At 41.2% G+C, this 20895-nt stretch overlaps 1 protein-coding gene across 2 annotated transcripts in view; it reads right to left on the reverse strand.

Annotated features, from left to right (window-relative positions):
* Positions 1-20895, reverse strand: part of slc35f3b (solute carrier family 35 member F3b) — a 46336-nt gene that overhangs the window by 24588 nt on the left and 853 nt on the right. The window contains exons 1-2 of one of the 2 annotated variants that reach the window (XM_070916240.1): positions 20248-20345; positions 19087-19301 (exon numbers count right to left, since the gene is read on the reverse strand). In XM_070916240.1, coding sequence (XP_070772341.1) covers positions 19087-19301; positions 20248-20345 — 313 coding nt within the window. Of the gene's footprint in view, positions 1-19086; positions 19302-20247; positions 20346-20895 lie in introns of those variants that run through there. The other variant, XM_070916241.1, reaches the window with a different exon arrangement.

Consider the following 20895-nt stretch of genomic DNA (forward strand, 5'->3'; position numbering starts at 1 on the left):
TGCTGGAGGAGATACAGTAATGCATGTTCATTGTACTCTGGTTAATTAGAAAAAATTGCTAAAAACTGGCGCCTGCTGCACAGATTACATTCAAGTTCTAACTAACAATTTTTTTGTAGTGTTGATAAATCTGCAGATCATTTTCTCAATGAATAGATTGCTTGTTTGGTCCATAAAATGTTTAGAAATACATGAAAAATGCCCAAGTTGACTGATTCAAATGTCCTCTTTTGTTTGAAACCCAAAGATATTTGGTTTACTATCATAGAAGACAAACAAAACCAGCAAAATATTCATATTTGAGAAATTGGTTCCAGTTAATTTGAGGTAAATTACTTTTAATAAATAATTTACTTTAGTCATTAATTTACTAATTGTTTTGGTTCTAGATTACATATATACACCCTTCCACATATGGTTGCTAAGACAAACACAAATAAATAGTCTGACTGGTAGGTAGAGTACATAAGTCAGAGAGCTTATTGTTTCTTTGTGATCTGTCCATGTTTTTATTTCACACTTGCTTTGGCAATGTAAACATTTGTTTCTGGTGCCAATAAAGCCCCTTTGAATTGAATTGAATTGAATTATAACCTCCCACTCGAAACACAGAGCTGTCGAGGAGGAGGACAGAAAGCGCTAGACTGGCTGCCACTTTAAAATAAAGTAATGTGGGACTTCCTCTTAATTACAACCACAGTTAATAAAGTCCAGCAGCATCTATTAAATGCCATCAAGTTGTAATACCTAGTGCTAGCCTTTATAATCACACTCTACCCTAGTGGCCCACGCTTAATCAGGAAGACTGAGCTTCCATTAAATTTACATCCCACTAGAGGAATCAGCCCCTGACAGCACATCTCTCCTTTCCAATTAAGGTTGTTTCAGAGCCACAACATGTGATGTGTAAAAGTTTCATTTGTGGTTCAGATGTGACAGATGTGGCCCAGAGGCTGTAGTCCAGTACAGGGCCCTGAACGCTGTAGGACATGTGGGTCGCTTTAGTACCTGATGCCATAATGTCAAACAAGAGGGGTATAAAATTAGACTTGACACCTACGCGGACAAATTGGAGACAGCTGGTGAACATTATCTGTACCAAATGTCCACCTTAAAAGGAAACAGATCACCTCCTGTATTATTTGCATATGGATCACAATGCTTTTTACCTGTACAATAAATGTAATAGACAATAATGCTGCAAAAATGAACATGTACTCATTTTGTACTTTCCTTAGTGAGTCTCCTTTTATGGCAGCTAAGCCACACAGATTTAGTCTGAGGCGAGATCAAGGAAAGGTTGGAGGAGGCACAGCATATATCAGTCCTTTTCCAGCCGTCGCTTCAGACACAGTGGTTTCAACATAATGACCACACCTCTTTTGTGAGCTCTTATGCGTCATCTGTAGACACAAATGTTATTCGTGAAGGGAAATTTTACTGGGAGCAAGGCTCTCTTCTGCAGAAACACCCTCATCACTCTCACAGTTACATACATTCATGCATGGAAGCTGCCTGGCACATTCACTTTCCCCGTGCAGTTTTATCCTTGTCCAGGGATCAAACGGCCAACCTTCCGCTCAGAAGCCTCTCTAACCATCTTCCTGGTATTCCTAATGAAAACTGCTGATAAAGGCAGCAAGATGCAACACTGGTTTTGAGGTGGCCCCACTAATGAAGTGGCGGGGTAGTTACATCTTTAGTATGATTGAACTTTATCCATGAGGAAGCAACTTAACTCCTCCTCACTCCAGGAGCAAAGAAACTGACCCTTGTACCCCAACTGCTGTTGAAAGAGAGACGTTTAGTTAGGAGATTTTCTATGAGAGGAAGATATTTTCTCTCCAGTATGGTGTTGGCTCCCTCTGTTGTCAAGCTACAGTATGGCTATTTCATCTTTTTTTAACTGGGGTCATATAGCCTGAATAACTAATAGGAATTTGATGTCATTTTGCGCATGTCCAGTGTTTAACTTTACATTTAATGCATTTTTAACATTCAGAGTCATCTGTGGATCTGAAACAGGAAAAGCCGCCCAAGTGTTTTAGCTGAAGCGGCTCCTCTTTAAACTGCATTTATCTCGCTGTGCTTAACATTATTCAAATTGTTTTCAATTATTGTAATTATGGGGCAGCATTTCCAAAAGCTTTTCTCTGCCATTTGCATTTATAGCAGGCAATTACCTGAGCAAGAGAAGTGTGGGCATGAAGTTCTAACAAGTTATGTAATCTCTTCCATTCTACTATAAAACTGTTTTTATGAATAGAAAATAGGCTCTCGGATGGTGCATTTTGTTCCAGTTATGACAAGCTCTTGTGTCAGAACCAAGTGACTTATACATACAGCCTCAAAACATGTAACAAATAGTACATATAATACATTATGTTGCTGTGTTTGTCATTAGTGTATGATTCAAAAGAAAATGGGAATATAAGGTAGTCATACATGTCATACATGCTGTCTTGATTTTGTTGTCTGTGGGTACAATATCCTGACACTGCAGAGCCTCCATTGTGCCTGTAGGGGGCACTGTGACCATGTGTACTTGCTGATAGAAATTTCAAATAAAGACACCTGCTCAGGGTTTGGATGAAAAATGACCAAGAAATCAAACTGCAGCCCAGAAGTGGATACAAAAGTGGGCCAGCTGTAATGAAAGGTGAGCCACATACACACCTGTATAGTACACTTAAATAGAACCAGACATACACATTAAGAAGCACACAGCCACACTGACACACACACACACACACACACGCACACACACAGGCGAAAAATAGTAACAAACGGCATGTCAGCTCTTTGTGATCACTTCTCACTTTCTCCTCTCTTTCTTGTCCTTTCGGGGGACATTGTTAGAGCTCTGTCACACTGTGAGGCACCCACTCCCATTTTTGATTTCAGATTTCTTTTCCTTCAAGGCGCATCCTTCACAGTGAGGTAACAAAAGGCTGCAGCGAGTCCAGAGTGACCTGAAAAAGCACTGACAACTCTATTAGCGTCCGTGTATGTTGGGTTTCCAAAAATGGAAACATAACATAGAAAATAAATTTAGCTTAAAAAACTGCTACAGAGGTGGGCCATTTTAGGTTGAATAGAATTAGTAGCTTGCTTTAAAGGGGTTTCAGCATAAGCAAGTTTTAAAGGCAATATCTGACAGTTAGCAGAGCTCCAAAGACACCAAGTCATGTATAAAATTGCAGGAAGACTGGTAAAAAAAAATGAGGTAGATAATAGGTAAGGCTGGTGTTATTCTAGATTTTTGGCCTCTTAATGCTTTCCGACTTCCCTACCTTGTTTGGTTCCCAACTTGGTTTTTACTGAAAATGAAAATCTTTGAAAATGGGTCAAAGATTTTTATTTTTAAAACAGCTGACCACTGTAGTTTGTATCAAATGTTACACAAACAGTTGTAAATAGAGCATTTGTTGGGGGCTATTTTCAGTGACTATTCTCTTTAGTGCATATCTATAGCAGCAGGACACTGTATGTGGGATTTACTCTAAACAACTGCAGTGCCTATGTTCATCGTCATGAAGTTTTTAATGTTTTTGGATGATGATGAGGTCTATGGCACAGAGAAATAAGCTATATCAGGCTCTGTCTACACAGACAGTACAGTTAGTAGGATCAATTCATTGCTGGATTTGGCCTTTTCATGGGTTAACTGGTTGTTAAAAAAATATGTAGAATATATATCATCCATTGTCAGTGGGGATGATCTGACAAAATATCCCAAACACTTCTAACAGCGGTCACAAATTCAAACTACAGGACATAATGGACCTACAGTATATAATATATAAGGGGTACACCACACCCTCTGTATGTCTGAGGCATACAGAGGGATGTGTCTGAATATATCACAGTATGAGGCAGCGTTCATGTACTGGTGCATCTAAGCTTAATTAACATTAATAGCAATGGGCAACGTGAATTTCAACAGAATTTATTTTCTTCCCTGAATTTTTGATCCCTCAAGCGGGAAATCTTCTTTTCCCCCTTTCTAGTTGGGATGCAGCACTTAAAAGCCGGTAAGTCACTGCTGATTAAAGGGGTTGCGGAAAGAACGAGGAGTCATTTATGATGCTGAAGGATGCTTCAACACGTACGGCCACACAGGGGATCCAACCTCTAACATTCACCCTCGCTAACAGGCGGGTCAATCCTGCAGCTCTTCATTAAATCACCTAAACAACAAATGAAAACAACATTATCTGAGCCTGAGCAGTGACCAGGCCCAGAATCCTGCTGTGAATGTTGGAAATGGAGGACCTGTTGCCACCTTTCACTCATTTTCACTGCACTACAGCCTAACTGCTTCCCTGCCAGCGACATGGGACCTTAAATGAGGGATTCAACTAATCTCCATCTTTGTTACAGTTGATGCCATGGAGACCGCTGGCAGAACTGTGAACATCCTGTGCAGAAATGAGAGCAGCGAGAAACAGTAAAATAATACACCTGAGACTCTACACCTCAATTATGCAGAGATTTGGCGACATGAATCAATTTGCTTGAACATAATTGAGGCTGGCAGACTGACGAAAATTGGACATAGGACTCTGCCTTTTGTGGTAAATAATTCAAAGCTAGGGAATAGGTTGAAACACCAGGAAAGAAACTTAAATACAGTTGTCAGTTGCAGCAGTAGCAATATGAAAGTCTCTCTCACGAGGATGGAGTGCTATTTCTTGATTGGTTAATTCTGCCCTGTATAAACACATTAGCACTAAGCTTCAGATCCGTTAGATTCTGTCTTTGAAGTGTTCAGCCAGGTCGCTTTCAACACTGATCAAACTGGTTTCTGATCACTTGCGAACGGATCTTTCCATCCACCACAGCAGCAGGTGTTTGGAGGCCCTTCAAAAGGCCAGGGGCAGGTGTGTGTGTGTGCTGTCAGTAGTGTAAAATTCACACTCTTTCTCTCCTCCATCTCCACTTCTCCGTCCGACCTCAAACAGTGAGAGCACCCAGGCAAATAGTGAGCAGTCAGTGTTGGACAAAAATAGGACTTGATTCTCTTGCATTCCCAAAGCTGTAAATGCACAGCTTTGTGGGCTTGTTATAGGATTCATGGAAGAGCTGTTTTCTTTCTCAGCTGGTGATGGAATCGCCAAAAAATGAGGCAATTTATCATTTCGATGAGACCAGTTCTCATTACAGGGAAGTGTGGTGTAAGCAACATGGGTGACAAATGTCACCTGAAGTCATGCTTCATTTATTTACAGTATTTATGATGAGCAAAAGGAGAGAGACAATCTACATCTGAAAGTTATATTGTCTGTGTTTCAGACTATTTGCACCGTTTGGACAGGATATAAAATTAGCCTTTAAAAGCTGTGTGCGTGAAGAAACTCTTATTAACAGTAGTAAAATGAACTCCGTAACCTGTTATAAACACTACACTATTATACTAATATTTAATGTAATATATTCTCATTGTGACCATATTTATTCTTGGTCAAAAGACAGTGAAAGCACTTTCAAAACTGCATATTTTTGGCAGCCAATGGAGATGAAACACAGTAATCAAAGCATGTAAATGCTTTCAGTCATAAACAGATCTGTCAGAGTGCTGTCTTTAAAGTGTGGAGTGATGTGTGTGATTGTGCATAGTAAGTATCCTGGCAAATGGAGGCCTGTGCATTGGCTTGATTTGAATAAGCATTGTGATTAAGTGGTTGTTCTGTACGTGTAGTGGGCTGAGGGATGTGGACCAGTCAGCCCCCTGAGGGGGAGAGGAGGTTCAAGCCTTCCTGGCTCCTTCTGCACTCCCCCATTTGCTGTCGGCTCTCATCCATGTCCCCGGCTCCCTTAATTGCCTGATTTCCTGACCCCACGTTGAATACTTTGTACGCTGGGGGCTGGGGGTTATAATAATGACTTATAGTGACATTCATGGGGAAGACTTGCTCCCTTGGCTATCAAAGCTCTCACCGACTGACTGGAGCCCCATCACAGACCTCTTGATTTAATACTTAAATTAAATCCTCATATTAGGCAGACGAGAGTGATTCTCACAAAATATTCTGGGTCTGGGTCAGACCAATGCAAAATGAGGAGGGAGGAAGAAACACAGCTGGAAAACAAAACTTTGCACAAAAACCCAACCTGTCAGAAATGTAGCATTCTTTTAAGAAGAACATAGAGGTGTGGATAAAACTTTTTGTCTTCTTTTTTTAAACAAAAACACCAACTATTCCCTTATTCTAGCTACTTAAATGGGAAGATTTTCTTGCTGCTATATGATAGTAAAGTTTATCTCTTTGGATTTTTAGCCATGCTAGTGGCATGCTAGGGACAGTAATGTTGGTCAACTGCTTTGGTCCGGACTGAAATATCTCAACAATTGTTAGATGGATTGCTGTGAAATATTGTACAGAGATGCACGATCCTCAGAGGATGAATCCTTATTTTTCTTCTAGCACCAGCACTTGGTTCATATTCATGGTCACCGGTGGATGATTTGTAAAAACTTTGATCTTCCTGACTTTTCATCTGGCACCATTATCTGGTCAAAATCTCATTGTGTTCAATACTTTGCTTTATGACTCAAGTGCAGCCTCAAAGAGCCGCTAGCATGGCTGTAAACTCTGTCTTGTTGTCACTTTAGGAAATTGTAACAGGCCATTGTTTCTACTGTTCTCTAACATTAAACAATTAATCAAGAATTGGCAGATTAATTGATAATGAAAAAAATAATTTAAAATGCCAAATATTTGCTGGGTTAGGGTTAGGGTCATACTCTAGTCATACCTTTCTTAATTGTAAATTGAACATCTTTGAGTGTTGGACTGGATTGGACTATTAGTCAGACAAAACAAACAATTTGCGGATGTCACCTTGGTCTCTGGGAATCATCATCTGATATCTTGTGATCATGATGAGATTATACTGTAAGATGATAAAACATTAATTTACTGTCCAGCTTTACTTTATAGTTGAATCTACAATACCATAAAAACCTAGAATACACTTTTATTTTTGCGTTGATGTTCGCAAAGGCAAAGTAAGCGACATCTTGTTCAAAAATGTATTCCTGACACTTTCTGAGCTTTGAAAGAGCACATGAGAGGGGGGACATGAAATATCTTTTAAGTCATGTCCTGCTCATCATCTTGAACAGTTTATAGTGTACTGCATCGAGACTTGAAAGCATTTTAGTTCTGATGGTCAGGACACATGAAAACCCATCATCTGAGGAGTTCTTCATGCTCACACTGTGCTATTGTTCACTATTTATGAAACTCTCCATGCAGCGAGGAACCACAGAGATGGTCGGATGCGCTTTTCTCATGGCTTTTGGATTCCTAAGGAAATCAACTGCTTACACTCTCACAGTCATTAGTGATACTCCTGCGAGCACACCAATAATCTATGAGATGGAATGAGAGAATGAGAGAGTCGGCTAGACAACAGCGTACTACTTCTAAATGTGAGTCTGAAGTGAAATTTTAATTTTCAATTTACCACTTCCTTCCTTATTATTTGAACTAGTGACACCTTTCAGTTGGTTGTAGTCCAAATCTCTATCTATGTTAATTAAATCTCTTACCAGCTCAAAGAAAAGATAAGGTTCCAAAAAGATTAACATTGGAGTGCACACAGTCAGTGAGGATTATTCCCCTTTGAACAATTTCAGACAAAAGGGATCAGCTGTCAAACATTCACCAGTGATCATTTTTCTCATGCAGAGACACCAATTAGCCGGGCTATCACAGCCTATACACACCACAGAGGCAGTATGGGGGTCTCTATCATCTAGAAATAGATTCATCCAGTTGGTCGTCTTTGTTGTTCTTCTTCTGAGCCTCATCCTCTTCCTCTGACAGATCTGTTCAGACTTTGTGTGGCTTTTACAACCTCTCTCCGGAAGCAACTCTGTTTCACACATCTACAGTAGCTTGTGCGTACACCATCAGCATTCTATCAGGACACACGTCACCTACTTAAAGGAATAGTTCCACATTTTGGGAAATATGCTCATATGCGATAAAGGAACTACCGCTTACCGGCTTCTCTAAAGCTCAATATTTAACATGTTATATCTTGTTTGTTTAATCCGTACAAAAACTGAAGTGAGAGTCTGAACTGGAATCTCCACTGGTTGCCTAGCAACCAGTCAAGAAATCGTCCGACATACCACCCCAGTAAAATCAAACTTTGTTTTTTGTATGAACAACCGAGATGTAATGTCTTAATGAGTTTTAAAGGTGCTGCTAGGCAGATTTTGCTACAGAATCAGGCTAGCTGTTTCCCTCTGTTTCTTTATGCTAAGCTAACAGGCTGCTGCGTGTAGCTTCCCATTTACTGACATGAGAGCGGTTTCAATCCTCTTATCTAGCTATCAGCAAGAAAGCAAATGAGCCCATTTCCCAAAATGTAAAATAATTATTTTAATCCCAGGCTTTAGTCAGTGACGAAGAGTGAAGATGCTTTGCCATGAAGAGTGATGATGTCAGCATGGAAGTGTGGTGAGAGAACATCCATGATCCTTCAATGGTAACACCATGCACGGTATCCTGGAGGCTGTACTGTGCCCCGCCCCACTGGTTCACCCCTGGCTGCACCATCATAACCCCCACCACTGTCCTCTGCCACAAACTCTTTTAAGAGAAAACAGTATAGCTTCTATATGATTGCCAGGACCATCTCACAGCTCTCCCAAGCATAGTGTGAACCGAAATGCACAAAGCACCATATTAAACAATGGGCTGAAAATAATCTCAGGGTTGCAATACCTGCCAAATTTACTGTTTACTAGAACTATTCTTCACATGCCATGCATGGCTGCTCCTGATTGTTTCTCCCTTGCCTTAACCTCTCCAAACTAATCTCATGCTGAGCTCGATTTTTGCTGCAGTGGTGGCAGAAAAGGCCACTCATGTTTCTCCTCTTTATGTCCCTACCTGAAAAGGAAAGTGACTAAGACAAAGAGTAGGGGTAAAACAAGGACACAGAGGATGAGACTGGAATAGATTTAGGGTCAGGAGCAGATGGGTTGATCGATGGGATTGCAGCTCTCACACTGTTGCAACCATTCAACCAGTCATGCATTCATTATATAAGAAATGCCTGTCAGACAAACGAAAACAAACGTGAGAAACGTGACAAAATGAGAAGGTGGCGTGAGCAGATGTCGTATGACGGTGCAGGGAAGAAAAAAGGATAATAATAATAGTGCATCATCAAAAGGGACCCTAGGAGAGAATCAAACTACAGTTGCAACTTTTAATATTTTTCCACAAGGGATCTATGGAAAATCATGCACATGGCACACCTGGAAAAAAGCAAGCAGTTGTAGGCCAAGGAGAGCAGCTGAATGATAAAAAGAATATGTGTGTGACTGGTTTTTGCTATCAGCAAAGTCTTGTATCTGGACCGTATGTAATCCTGGCATGTACTGTAATGTCTGCTGGTACAGTAGAGTGATGCTGTGTGGTGCAACACAGCAGTCAATGTCAGTGGTTGCATTGTTTGTACTTTGTATTTCACTTTATTCATTAAAACAGCTACAGTGTAAAAAACACTGCGAACTATGTATGAGAGCCAAACATGCAAACAGATTGATGCAAATAAGGCCATCAGATCTCTCTGGGCAATCAAATGTGCAGCTAATATCCAACAAAATCATATATTCCATTTATGCATTGAAGAGAAATCACTTTTACATTCTTGCCATTAGCTGCATATTGTTTTGTCTTCATTGCTATGAATCTTACTTTTGACAAATATACCTATTTTTGAATAGTTTGCCTATTTTTTAGTTTTCACACCGACACAAGTACAGATTTGTCCTAATCATGGACAAAGGTGTAATCACCTATCAACAAACTCTGAACACTGGACAAATCTGCAGCAACACAATCAAACATAATAACAACTTTCACTTTCATAAATTCAAGAATCAGTATAAATTGAACATAATCAGCCATGACTTCTTCATGCTATTGGAACATTTTGTGAATGTGTTTCTCGACATAATTTATCCTCGGGGACAAAGTATCAGGTTAAAAACACACATGAATTAACAATTGAACTAGAATTACTCATCATCTCTCTCTACTGTCAGCCTCTGGACAACATGAGTCACTGACGCTGGTGAGAAAAATGTTGACCCCAGAGAAAGAAAGACATTACACAATATATTTACTCGCAGTTTACAATGGCCCCTGTTCTGGTGGAAAACTGACTCATTTTGGTGACTAGTGAGGACGGATTGCTTTGAAGTTTCTATTTTTTGTGATTATCTGAAGGACTGTATAATGATTAATGTAATGCACAATGAATGTGATACAAATGTAACATACACATACACATATCAGACACGTACTCCTACATGGATGTTGTTCTGTTCCACTGATAATCTTAATGTTAACTAATGAGAATCACCAGCCGGTATCAGACTCATATCCCATTCTGGAACATTATTCATTTATGTGTTTTGTAATATTAATGTTGCCTATTGCTTCTAATTCATGTCAGTGTTTTTTGCAGTATATCTATTCCTATAAAAACAAAAGGTCTTGCAAAAGTGTGCAAGAATCTTTTCAAAAATCTTGCAGTGCAGTGGAAAACAATATATTTACAACTTTGTAATCCCATGGTGACAAAAAAATAAAGTAAATCTTAAAACAGCATTCAATTACTATTTTTGGCAAATTGGAGGCAGAAACTGTTAATGGGACACTGACACACTGTCACCTAATAAAGGTTTTATGGTGAACGTGTTAGCAAACATTTTCCTATCTATAGATCTAGCAGACACTGAGCTTTTATGGTTGGAAGTGCGGGCAACAGAGATTGGACCCAAACGCAAACAGAGGAGGCAATTTGCAAACTGGTGCAGCTCGATTGTGTGTCAGAAAAGCTTATAGGCAGGTACTGGTAGGTAGGCAGGCAGGCAGGTAGGTAATCAGGGAGGCAGGTTCAGGGTGACAAAAACTCAAAGGCAAAAATACCATAAGGCACAAAAAAGGGACAAAGCAACTAGACACAAGGCAACTAGGATGAACTGGCAAAGGAACACAGGATCTAGGCTGGTGTATGAGATGAGTGGCTGATGAGGGTGACAAAAGGTGAGTAGGTGAGGGGAGTTGGAGTGCATGACCTGGAAGAAGATAGAGAGAGTAATGCATAGGGCTGGGGATGAGAGTCTGTGTGAGACATGAGCAACATTATCAGTAATTTGGAGTTGTGTTTCTGATCTCCTGACAAATTTAAGTCCAGCGTTCACACTCCTTTCAGCTCTGTTTTGGTCTCCACCATCTCCAGAGTGAAACAACTGGCTCTTTAGCAGCACTATGTTCATTGGCTAGTTGCTAACTTTTCTTGTCAGTATGTTTTTTCACTGAAAACGAAGTTGATCGGAGCAATGAGAGTGAATGAAAGCACTGAAGTTGCAGGCCGTAAAACTAAAACAATGAGTTGAAAGATGCCAAAATGCTCTGCAGAGCTGAGGGTGACAATTCTATGTGGGTTCATGAGTACTACCACCTCCACATGCAGGTCGTTGTGTGATCCATTATTTTAAATAAAGTACTGATTGGCACAGCTTTAACAAGACACTAGTAAGGTGATTAAGTGGTTATGAAACTTTACTCCACATTGAGCATTGACATACTTGCGTGTCTATCTACTGTCTCATGTTTTCTTGCTGCTGCTGTACTTCTCTAATTAGAACAGCTCTTAATTAGCTGACAAGGAAGCATAGACGCCAGTGGGTTAGTGTTGGATTCTGTGGCATCGCAGGCCTCGATTGCAGTGAGAAGGTCAGGCACCAGCGTTGACACCAACCCCGGCATATTGCTCTGGGAGTACAGAATATGAAAGTGAATATCAATACAGGAGTCTAAATGTGGTGGTGATGAGATATGCAAAACTGGCAGAAAGGGTAAAGGAAGCTTATATTTCTCTGAGAGTTTAATATGATTGAAAAATATACATTGACAGGGGAAAGATTGCTCTAGCAAATAGGAGAAGAGGCACAGGGGTATGACAGCAGTGCCCAACTTTTCATAACTAGGTCAGCTGATACTTTTCTCCCAAACCAAAGTACAGGACTGAGATATAGATAGAGCTGACTTTTGTTTTTTTTTGCTCTTGCACACTTGCACACTTCCACTCATGACACTTGGCACAGATGCAATCTCTTTTTTGGACTATTTTCATCTGTTATATTAATGATGTCTGCGCTATAAGCAGAACAAGTGGATGCAAAGTGATATTAAGCAAGATCTAAACTAGCTAATAGCAGCTGAGGCTTGTGTTTGTGTGTAAGATAAGATAAGATAAACTTTATTTGTCCCACAGCGGGGAAATTTACAAGTCACAGCAGCAAAGACAGAAAGGTGTAGAAACACACAGCAGACAAGAACTGTGTCAATAAAAAACAGAAGTTTTTTTTTTTTAAAACAATATACATATAATAAATACAGATATAAAAAAATATGGGGAACAAAATAAATATATACACGGAAAATATAAAATATGTACAGATGTGCAGATGTATGCACATCTGTACAGATGTATCAGTGCTACAAGCTGCCATCAACTCCTCTTCCATCAAGATGCCCAAATAAGCCTCCTAATTACTCACACAACCCTATTTACACTTTGTTCTCCCTGTTCCTGAGCGCTGCTCTTCTGTGGCCAACACAGACAATGATGTGCTCTGTATGGCCATACAGTGTTTATTAAGTATGCAGAGGTAGGAGTCATCACTTCGCAACCTCTAATTAACAGCAGATAAAAGGAGTGAGGAGGAGAAAGGGATGACAGCAGGACCGGATTTAGCATTAAACTGGCAAGATTTCCATTACAAGGAAGAGTGAGCACTGAGAACGGAGCACTGCGGCTGTAATTCAGTTAGCGCTTTTGTCTTCGGGATTAATTGTAAGAAACACAAGCGCTAATAATACCAAGCTGAGGCAACCAGTTGTCTCAGATATTACATAAGGTGTGCAGATGCTCTACAAGTTCACACATGCAAAATATTTATGCTTTCCATTAAGCAAAGTGTCTACTAAAGGGGTCTTCTAAGAAATATCCAGCACTGAACTAAGACTGAATCTTTCCCACAATACTGTTCCGATCCAACTGAATTGGAGGTCTCATTTGCACCTCTGCATCCGCCTCCCTCTCTGTGGTAATCTCCACCACTTTGGATGGCACTGATGAAGAAGGACGAGCAGCTGACAGAGGCAACACTGGAGGTTTTCTTCTTCAAAGTGGTATAGCTTGATTTGCAGCTCCTCCAGTCCACTGAGTACGAGCGGGACTTCAGGAGCAGGTGTGTGATGATCTATGCATCCCTCTCAATTATAGATGAGATGTTACGCAACAGAAGCTGCTTCTACTGTACTAGAGATGGTAAAAAAGCCTAAAATACACTTGTTCAGAGAAGCCTTGCTCACGCCGCTTGGACAGAACATGAAAATAGAAATGTTCAGCTCAAACAGTGTCTTTTAAACACTTTAAAAATTATTTAAGGACGGTTGGAGTCAGAAATTCCTATGTTTTGGTTGCCAACACTGGTAACCTTTCTGACATGGCAACCCTCCATTGCTTATAAAGCAGTGACAATGCTCTTCAAAACATAGGTGATTCTAATTCATCTTTAAACATGTTGAACCAAATTAAAAATGTTTACCTGTTAAATTCCTACTCGGACAATATGCTCGATACATCACTGAATCTATAGTTACTTTTGCGCCACAGTCAGAAATGTCTCTGTACTGAATCATGATTGTTCCAGTCCCTTTGGACAGCTGAGGCAGGATAATTTGCTGTTTGGTACTCATACTCCTGCAGAGAGGATGCCTCAATTCCTCTTTTGAGGGGTAAGACTCAACAGTTATCGATACATGAACACCCACAAGTGGAAAAGGACTGTATGTCTGAATTATCCCATTTGGTTTGTACCCAAAACTCATAAATATGTGTCCCACTGTCATATAAGCCACTTACATAAAATATTAAATATATCATGATGATCAAGTCCTCTGGGTATATGTTTTTTTCAGTATGCCGTATGTTATGCATATCATTAAAACATCTAGCAGTGTTTTAAGTATGCATAAAGAAAGAAGAATAGAGATGAAAGTCTGCAGGGTAATGCATTGTTTCCCTAAATACTGTACTGATGTTGTCTCCATTTCTTTCATCTCTTTTTGCTCTGTCTCTTTGTGGACGACTGTGCGTGTGAGCGCGTGCAAATCTGAGTGTAACAGTGACTCCGTGCACATACGTAGATGATCTTGCCCCTTGACTGAACATCGGCCTACATGACAGGATGTGTGTCTGTTCCGTGCGTGCAGTCTCTTGGCTTGAATAAGGGCTACAGATGTGGAGGAAGCTGATCGAGGTTGGAGAGGTTTCATTTCCAGTCTAATACACAAGTTTCACATCACACAGAGAACAAAAACTGTTTTTTTATACCCACTGAATCAATGAATTTATCTCTGTGTGGCTGGATTGACTACATTTCCCGGAGTGCCTTTCCCAAGCCTCAGACAACATGCTCATGCTTGTCGCACTCAGCTGTGGATTATACTCAAAAGAACAACAGCTCCTCTATGTGAGAGGAAGTGTGAGTTGTACTCTTCACTCACAAAATCTTGTGATCGAAGGGCATTCTAGTCTACTGAGGCTTTTTTGTTGATGGAAAAAGCTGGTATGTTTCACTGATTACCTGGCGTAAAATGGAGATTCTAGGAAAAAGCTCTTGTTCTTTGACTTTGAGGAGTTTGCCACCGAGCCTGTATGTGAGCAGGACCTCAGCAAGCGAGAGTGTGTGTTTGCAACTATTAGCGTCTTTCTCCTCAGCTCCAGCTGAGTTTAAAGGAGTTCTTCTCGTCGCCAGTCACAGTTGGCCCATGCCTTGCCCATCCCTTCCAGCTGTCCTGTTCCAGTGAATGTGTGCATGCGTCCATATAGGCTCTCTACAACCTGCTCCATTGTTGCGTCGCACCATGCCCAAACCCTGAGCTCAAAATAGAATCCAACCTCATTTCATGCCTCGTGAAGCTCTAAATTTGCACCAGAGGGGACGCTACATTTGTGATAGATAGTGTGCGTAAATTAGGGAAAGAACAAAGTCTGTTTGTCTGACAAATGTTTCACTTCTCAGTGGAACTTGTCAAACCTGAAGGGACAATTTCACAGGAAGAAAGGGCAGGCCTCATCTTAGAGAACGCCATTTCTTTCTATGAGGATCTGAGGTAAAACAAACTTTTTAGCCTGGACTTAAACTCTGTGGACTCTGGAAATGCCTAAAAAACCTGCCTGAGCAAAATAACCTAATCTAGCTTTCATGAATGCATTTTAAAACAATAAAGGCAGCAGTTGGCAACCAGCTCTCCTTTTAGAGCAATGTCATCTTCAGAAGGACCTGCTATAAGCATATATTGTACTTCACTTTTGGATCTAAAGTTCTGCCTGTGAAAAATGTAATTAAAAGAAAGACAAAAGTTTCATATTGCTTCTGCATGTCTGAGGTAACTGCATACTATACACACAGAGATATATTAATGAATGCAAAGGATCAACATAAGCAATCAAAAAACATTAACCAGTGCGATAACTGAAGGGAAAATAAATGTAAATGCCCAAAAACATTCAGTTCAAGATGATTTTAAGTGGTATCATTTTAGCTAAAAGGCTTTTTTTCTGTAATATGTCCTGAGGACTCCTCAGGCAGAGGAGAAAGTGATGACACTCTCAATTTAAAAAGACGTTTTTACTTTCCATTTTCCCCCGCATGTGAAAAGAGTTCCCTTGTATCTTTAAGAGTTAACCTGCAGCAGCGATATCAAATTCAATTTACTCTCAGGCAAAATTCTAATCAGTCTGCAAGGAGGACATTCATTTGATGTTTTATTAATCATGATGTGGGTAGATTTTATAAGATGAAGCAGAAGTAATTCACCATGCTGGAAGGACATAAATGAGATAAAATGTCAGAATTTCCGCAGCATTGATAGTACCATTGCTCTGCCGCTTTATGTCAAAGCTGACCAGTGGATGTCTAAGCTTTCAGATTCCCCATGCAGAAAGAAAAGAGTAGAAGAATGCTAAATCTTAATGGCAAAATGAGTGAAATGTGTTTTTTTTAGGATATATAGATAGCTCAATATAGTCTCTCCAGCAACCTTTCTCCAGTAACCAGTGACCTTTTCTTTGATACAGACATCAATCCCTCCATCTACAGCCATTTTCAGTGCAGTAAGAGTGGTTTTCTCTCAGGTAGGATATGTGGGATGATTTGTTGGTGTTCGCTGTCTGAGAACAGAATTGATTACTGGCATTTTGGCTGTACTTATGTGTTTATCAATCTATTGCAGTGGCTAGAGAGAGAGGAGAGAGATGCCACATGAGTCTGAGACAAGAAATCAAACTGAAAACATTGCAGGTACATGGTATGCAGTCAGCTGAGCACACACACATAGCTGGGCCCAAACATGCTAAACACGGCCTGAATGCAGAGCTGTGGCTTCCTGGGATAAAAGGGACAAACCTGCAGTATAATTCACTCACATCTACTGCATCAAAAGCAAAACTCCTTTGAATGTTCACCACTCCAGGGAAAGTGACTCAGAGGCAGGTTTGATAAATGAGCAAGGTTTTCATGTTGTATTTGAGGGCTATTACAGCATCCTGCATGTTTGTGATCCCTGCAGTCTCATATTCAGGATATTTACATGATCCATTAAGTCACACTGCCACCTTTCATCCTCAGCCTGAGTCATGGTTTACTACTAGCTCCACTCTGCCTCTCACTCTGCTTACTCCTGTGTGAAAGAGCATGTGTGCCAGTTTGGAAAGGTTGGTGGTAAATGAAACAAACAGGCATCTCTTTGCACTCCACTGAGAAGTACTCAGCCTCCCACCTCTCTTGAAATTGGCTGCCTTCAGCATCAGCCCTCCACTTTTTAGCCATTAGCCACCGCTTTCTAATTGCCAGAGGGCCCTGAGTAGTCAGGGTGATGTGGGCTGTTCAACACATGGCATGCGATTGTGTGACGAGTGGGGCTTCTGTCCGAAGGGGAAATGTCACTTCTACAGCTGCAACTACTGTACGTGGTTCAGAAGGAACTGAGAGCAGCGTGGATTTGGAACATAATTTTCTTTTAGGTTTGGTTTGTTAGAAACAGAATCATGCTGAACGAACCCAACATTTCCTGAAAGGCAAAATGCAACACTCAATTAATTGAGAAGTGACATTTCTCCTGATGGCCATGCACGCAGAAAAAATGCCTGATGCAATGGTGCGACTCATCATGAAATATTTTATTCGCAATATGACTGCCATCCACAGAATGCTATTTCAGGGAACAGACGACACAACAAAACTCTTTACAGGGGAACATTTCACTTCTCAACATGGATATTGTGTTTTGGAATTAAAACCATTTATCTAATTTAAGTTGAAGTGTCTCTATGCTTTTGGGAAAATGGGCACTGTCATATGTGTCATAACTCTCATTAGGTTTAATAAAAACACAACCACTCTAACAAGCAATACTTGCCACTATTATAATAAGGCAACTACATGGAAATTACCTGTTATACAGAAGATAAGGGGTTCCTTGAATCAGTGCGAAACATATTTCTTAAGGATGTATATAAATTACCTGCACATAAAAAGATGATTTAAGACCACTAGATGCCAGATGCCCCTTGAGGGCATACTTGGCTTTACTGAAAAGCTTCTCAATCTGTAGCTCTTTTAATTATAGTTCAGTGTGTAAGAATATGAAGTACTTGTGTCTATAAGAGGACATATACAATAATGTAAGTATATTTAAGTACAGTTGCTTTGGCAGCCACAAGGCCCTGCAGATGACAGAACTAAGTATGTGTATTTTTCATCAAATGTAAAGAACTGTGTATCTCTCTTCTTGTAACAAAAATATATATATATTTCAATCTTGAGTCATGGTCACCACAGCCCCCCTCTTTTCAATCAGGCTAAAGTGGAATTTCCCACCTTACTTCACTCTCCCTTCCCTTGTCACAGCACCAGTGGCTGCGAAAGAACTAAAGACAAATTCAGATCTGAACGGCAGCTGTCCTGTCTGTCTGCAGTGTTCAGATGTTAGGTATAGGCCTATGAATTTTGAAATAGCCTTGCAGCTGTTTAATATTGCAGTCTCTCATATGTAATTTACAAACTTTTCCACCAGCCACCGGCTAAATGTCATCAGCCAGCAAAGTCCTACTGAATGGATTCACATCAGAGCAGCAATAACAAACAAATGAACAAAGGATTGACAGTTGTTAGCACTGTGGTTTGTCCTGACACACAGCCACAACAAGATAGAGCTCCTAAATGAAGCCACAGAGCGAGCGAAGCAATACTGTAATTCATCATCCAGCCAGGATCAACAGCAGTTTAATGCTGTGCAAATGAGAGAGGAAAATAAAAGGCTGCGTTGACAACTTTTTTCTTCAAAGAATCAATCGCTCCGAGCAACATCCCCACTGTCTGGCTCAACAAGCTCAACAAGCTCCAGTGAAGCAAACATCTGCTCCACTGTCTGCTGCAACCGACAGCAACACTGATGTTTCAGCAGCCAACTCTCACTGTGAGGGACAGTGCAAAATTTAGGTTTGAATGATGAAGATGCGCAGCATCAGGGTGAGTGATACTGTGTAATTCACCAGTCCTTGTGCTTTGCTTTAACACCAAATTGAGGTTAATGTAAAGGACACATCACGCTGCCTTAGACCCGGGGGCCCGAAATGTCTAAACGTGCCTCTGGTTGGTGAAACAATGCATTTCCATCATCCTGTGAACTCTCACAGTGACAATGTGAAACCTGCAAATGCTTGCCCATAGGTTAGTACAGATTGATACTCTCACATGCGGGATATCACCCTGTGTTCCCACTCTTCTAACTCCATCCGCCCACATACAGCATCTAACCTCTAGTTAGAGCACACCATCAAACTGCACTCTTTATGCAATCAGTCATCAATACTCTACTGTTATCTGAAATCCAATGAGTGTCAGCACATGCACCACTGCATGCTCTATACAGTTAGAGAAGTTACCAGCTCCATGCATGTAGACTAACTCACTGTGGTAGCTTGCACTCCAAGGCTGATATCCATAATAACCGGTGATTCGCAATATTCGCTCCTCTATGGACGCGCTGTTGATGTCCTCGACTGAGCGGGAGGACTTCAGGTCCTCCTTGATGGCCTCGTCCACCACCAGGTACTTGAGCTGCCTGAGTTGAGGGCTGATGTCCGAAAGCCTTCTGGGGCTCACGTCGGGCGACTTGCGCATCCCGCTGGGAAGAGAGAACAGAGGGGGTTGGCGGTGTTACAAGACAAATGGTGATGGCAAAAGGGGAAAGGGGGAGCGTGTAAACCTTGTATGTGCCTGGGTAAGACAAGAGTTCTCCTCGGCTAAACCAGGAGAGTCAGTGCTGTATGTTCCACAGAGACCAGCGTCAAGGGCCCCTGCAGCCTCTCTTGCACAGTAAAGAAATCATCATCCTTCACTGGCCCTGCGTCCGCACAACAACAGTGTGAAAGACACTAAGCGAAAGTGACTGGTCCTGCAACTGTTGTATACTATGCGCTGTGCGGCCCCTATTATGGGCTTATAGGAATTTCAAACTAATGAATCGATCACGAGTGATTTGTAGAGACGGAGAGGGAGCATTAGTGACAGCACCGGAGCACTGCAGCCCAGCCTACCACACAGTCGCCTATAATATCATTTTATCATGCAGAGGGGACACACACTTATTACTTTGTGTCCGGCAGGTGAGATAAAACGATATCGTTGAATATTGCACCAATAAAGCTGATGCACCTGATAAAAGTGGCACAGTGGTGACCTGACAGCCTCTCAGCTGTTATGAAAGCGTCAACATGTGAAAGCAAAGCACGATTTATTGACCCACTCAGAGAAAATCGGTGTGTGAAATGTCCCCCCTGTGCTGCCACATCCTAATCATAGCCCGCATCATATTTTAGTATCCTATTGTAGTCTGACTCCCAACTATCCTTATCAGCCAACAGCCCTCAGTTCATTTAAAACATCCATCATTTGGATTCACAGAGAATAACACTTACAGCTTTATTGGATATTTGAGGTTTTAACACTTTTGCCCAATAAAGTCTAATTTACTTGCATCAATTATCAATGCATCTGTGATATCAAGTGCGCAACAGGTGTGGCCTGCCTCCCTGTCGCTCGGCGCATCTGTAAAAGTTTAAACATCTTACATCGGCATCAAAGTAGTAGGAGGTCCAAGGTAGCACATGCAGTCCCGGTGGGGCCGTCCGACCCGGTCCCACACCGTGCCCTCTCCATCACCGTACATCCTCGAGGCCACTGAGCGGGGCGGCTACTGGGAATCTAAATCCTCACTCATCAAGACTGACGGAGACACAAGTACCATAGTCCTGCTCCCTCTCACCCCCAAAAACATATGCCTGCCTGGCCACTACACAGCGCGCGCGGTCTCAACGCTCAGAGGGTGCGCTCTGCTCTGGATGCTGCCGGGTCCTGGAGCCACTGCAACAGCGCCATCTACCGGGCTTACTGGAATTACCATTACCTGTGAGTGTGAGATGCAGAAAATACATTGTGCCAGCTGCAATCAGCACATTGACATCTATCAGGTATGATGCTATGCAAGGTCATGCAAATGACACTTCCAATAGTTATTCTAGTGGGCTACACTCTCTTCCTTTGGTGAAATATAAGATAAAACTGACTTTTGCTGTCCCCACAAGGACCCCTGGTGGCCCCTAAATCTCAATCTGCACATGTCTGCACGTCTACTGACTCAGCTCTCTCCCTTGTAGCTGCTCCAAAGTGTCTGAAAATGTACCTTTCTGTGTGTGTTTTATCTGATAGTGGCAATTATT

The sequence above is a fragment of the Enoplosus armatus genome, chromosome 12 (genome assembly GCF_043641665.1).
Source record: "Enoplosus armatus isolate fEnoArm2 chromosome 12, fEnoArm2.hap1, whole genome shotgun sequence".
Lineage (NCBI taxonomy): Eukaryota > Metazoa > Chordata > Actinopteri > Centrarchiformes > Enoplosidae > Enoplosus > Enoplosus armatus.